At 24.9% G+C, this 3,460-nt stretch overlaps 1 protein-coding gene across 1 annotated transcript; it reads right to left on the bottom strand.

Annotated features, from left to right (window-relative positions):
- Nucleotides 1–621: 621 nt before the first annotated feature.
- On the bottom strand, nt 622–3,085 carry LOC107916025 (calmodulin-like protein 8). The gene is made up of 4 exons (XM_041079314.1): nt 2,888–3,085; nt 2,656–2,813; nt 2,477–2,557; nt 622–951 (listed from the first exon to the last, which is right to left on the bottom strand). Exons 1-4 carry the CDS (start codon nt 2,961–2,963, stop codon nt 814–816), a joined length of 453 nt encoding a protein of 150 aa, XP_040935248.1. The 5' UTR covers nt 2,964–3,085; the 3' UTR covers nt 622–813.
- Between the last annotated feature and the right edge of the window lie 375 nt (nt 3,086–3,460).

Genomic DNA, 3,460 nt, shown 5'->3' with positions numbered 1-3,460 from the left:
AGCATAAGTTTCGTTTTGGCTTAAATTCTAACTTTTTCGGCTTGTTTTGTCTGTTTGATGAATTTGAAGTTGAAACTTGTAAGAGAAAAAAAAACTTGCAGAAGAAGAAAAAGAAGATGAAAAGTGAGTTTGGATGGGTGGTGCATTTATCTGTAATTAGTGTAAAAACAGCGGTGACGGTGAGATTAGAACGCACCCTAAATTTCAAAAAGATAAAGAAGAAGACTAAGTTGTGAGGAAGAGATGAGAAAGAGAGAGAGGGGAAAGAAAAGAAAATAAAGAGAATAAAAAATCATTAAAAACTCAAAATTTGAGGAAAGGAAAGAAATTGACATTCAAAAAGTTAAAAGAAATAGTAAAAAAAGCATAAGGTTAAACACATCATATGCACTAGTTTTGGGTTTTCACATGATTCGAAAATAATATTAATTTAATAGACAAATCTAATTAAATAAGAATAATATATTTTTAAAAATTACTTATATTGATAATAGTTTAAAAATGCTGATAAAAAATAAAATTTATTTTTTTAAAATATTATTATTAGTAAAAAAATAATAGTATGATATCTTTCAAAAATATATAGTAGTAACCATTACATATAAAAATAATGATAAATAAAAACATACAACTGATACTGATATATGCCAATATCAATAAAAAAAATACATTAATTAATACTGACTCCCTTAATACAAATACGAGGGGAAAAAAAAAACCAATAACAATTACTTCATTGAGATAGAAACAACACGAATTTTCCAAGACAAAACTAGATTAATAATTAACAATCGTGGATGAATAAACTTCTTTTCATCCAACGGTTGTCATCATTTTGACAAAGTCATCATAGTTGACCTGACCATCACCGTCCAAATCAGCTTCTTTGATCATCTGCTCCACCTCTTCATCGCTTAATTTCTCACCAAGATTGATCATCACATGCCTTAGCTATATATAATAACCAAAAAAGAATTTTTATGTGGTGAATAAAAATAGTAAAAGAGAAATAAGGAAAAATAAAAGCCACCTTTTAATTTTATAAAAAAAATATAAATTTTTTATTTTTTTAATTTTTAAAATTATATTTTTCATCAAATAACCTAAAAGGAATGCAAAATTTAATCTTTTTTAACTTTATTTTTGTGTATTGACATGCTGACATTTAATAAATTTTTTTTATAAATTAAAAATTATTAAAATTATTAAAAAGTATAAAAATATTTTTAAAAATTTTAAAAATTAATTAAATGTTAACTTGTCATCTATGTGCATCCACATCAACAAAGTTTAAAAAGGTTAAATTTTCATTCATTTTAAGAAAATTTGATAAAAATATAAGTTCAAAGGTTAAAGAAAACAAAAAATTAAATAAAAGGCTAACATAATTTTTTTTGTTAAAATAAAGGGCAAAAAAAGTGATTATGTTCATTAATTTCTCAAGCGAATAGTACATGTGATTAATTAAGTTTTTCAATTATTTTTAGAAGTTCAAACTCGTAGTTATTATTATTATTATTATTATTATTATTAAATTGGATAATCGTTTCAAATTACACCACATAAAAAAAGACACCAAATTCGACGATAAAAAAACAAATAATTTGAAATGGTTGAAAACGTGTGAATAAAAAACATATAACATAGGTATATTTATATATAGGAAATTATATTTATTCAAACAAAATTATTCGGATGTAAAACATTGCAAAAATAACGTCTCATTTAACACATGATTTCTTTTGTATCGAACTTTGGTCATTTTTGTCTCTTCTCTCTTTATTCTGCCATATGCCAGCTATCAATGTAATGTTTGAATAGATTTTCATTGATAGTCACATAGCAAAGCAAAAGCTCCCTTTGCCTTTGCCATGTGATACGAGTGCAACACTACTATTTAAATAGATTTTCACTGATAGTCAAATAGATTTTCATGTGATATCAGTGCAACACTATTGTAACCCAAGTCAAAAGTTCCCCATTTAATAAAAATAATAATATTTGATGCATCTCGCTACATAAATTTATGTACCATTAATAAATTATAAATATTAATAATTTTATTTAAATATAATTAAACATTAAATTTAACTATTATAAATAAATATTAATATTTCTCTAATTTAAAATCTTAAATTTAAGGGTTTAGAGTTAGAGTCTTGAATATAAAATTTAGGGTCTTTAATATTTATTTTATAATTAATTATTATTTAATTATATTTAAATAAAGTTATTAATTTTTTATTTATAAGCCTTCTACTATTTTTTATTTAATGATGATTTATTGTGTTATTAGATAGCATGAAATTATGCATTCGTATGTATGAAATTTAAACACCCACAACCCATATACCATACATTAAGCATTCAAATGTTGGGTTATAACTTGAAAGGAGTAATCAAGCATTTAAAAGAAAAGCAGGAAAATATTGCATTAATTAAAACAAAAAACCAAGAAAAATATATTATAATTTACCTCATTAGCTGAGATATACCCATTTTGATCTTTGTCAAAAACCTTGAAAGCCTCTTGAAGTTCTTCTTCTGCATCAGTTTCCTGGTTTTTTGAAGGAAGCCAAACAAGTTCAATCTTTTTCAGTTGTTTTGCTTATTTTTCTAGTTTTTAATTTTCTTTTTTCTGATAATTTTATTTACCTTCATTTTCTTGGCCATCAAGTTGAAGAACTCTGCAAGCTCAACAGCTCCATTGCCATCAGCATCAAATTCAGTGATCATGTCGTGGAGTTCTTCTTCTGTGGGATATCTGTCCAGTGAACCAATCACCATTGCCAATTCTTCAACGGTAACGCAACCTAATAATCATGCAGCAACAGTAATTAATTATAAGCATGAAGTAGGAAGGGAAAAAAGAAAAGGATGAACTAACCATTCCCATATTTTTCAAACAGACAGAAGGCTTCTTTGAACTCAACAATCTGTTCTTCACTTAGAATATCTCTCATGATTGTTTGTTTGGTTCCCGGGAAGAAGAAAAAAAAGAAAAAACCGTCGAGAAAACTTGGGAGGTTTAAGAGAGTGAGAGAGAAAGGAGTATGTTGTTGAGTATAGCTCAAGCTTAGCGGGGTTTATGTAGAATTCCAATGCAAGGAATTGTTTTTTTCTTCATAAATATAAATTTAGTCTATACTCATTTTCTCATTTCGTCTATTTTTTTCTTAAAGTCATTTTAACTTTTAAGCTTTAGGTAAAACTATTAAAACTTTAATTGTATTGATATTTGAACTCATGTAGCATTTTAAGTATATTTCATTGTTAATATGAATAAATTTTTTAAAATTTTTATGAACTCTTTCTGATTTTATTTATTTTTAAATAATTTTTTTAAAATTTTTATAAATTAGTTGTGAACTATCTCGTGAGTGACAACATTAATATAGTTAAAATTTTAATAATTTAGTTAATTTTCTGTTAAAATAAAATAATTTAATTAAAATTTAAA

Source organism: Gossypium hirsutum, chromosome A10 (assembly GCF_007990345.1).
Source record: "Gossypium hirsutum isolate 1008001.06 chromosome A10, Gossypium_hirsutum_v2.1, whole genome shotgun sequence".
In the NCBI taxonomy this organism is placed as follows: domain Eukaryota; kingdom Viridiplantae; phylum Streptophyta; class Magnoliopsida; order Malvales; family Malvaceae; genus Gossypium; species Gossypium hirsutum.
Note: the sequence above shows the minus strand (reverse complement) of the source record. Positions and strands in the feature narration are given on the sequence as shown.

Bases quoted from the DNA above. Each gene is read 5' to 3' on its own strand.
- LOC107916025 (XM_041079314.1), bottom strand. From the start codon at position 2,963: ATGAGAGATATTCTAAGTGAAGAACAGATTGTTGAGTTCAAAGAAGCC. The intron at 2,814-2,887 runs GTTAGTTCATCC...CATGATTATTAG, and splicing joins GTTTGAAAAATATGGGAATG to GTTGCGTTACCGTTGAAGAA. The intron at 952-2,476 runs GTAAATTATAAT...TATTATATATAG, and splicing joins GGTATATCTCAGCTAATGAG to CTAAGGCATGTGATGATCAA.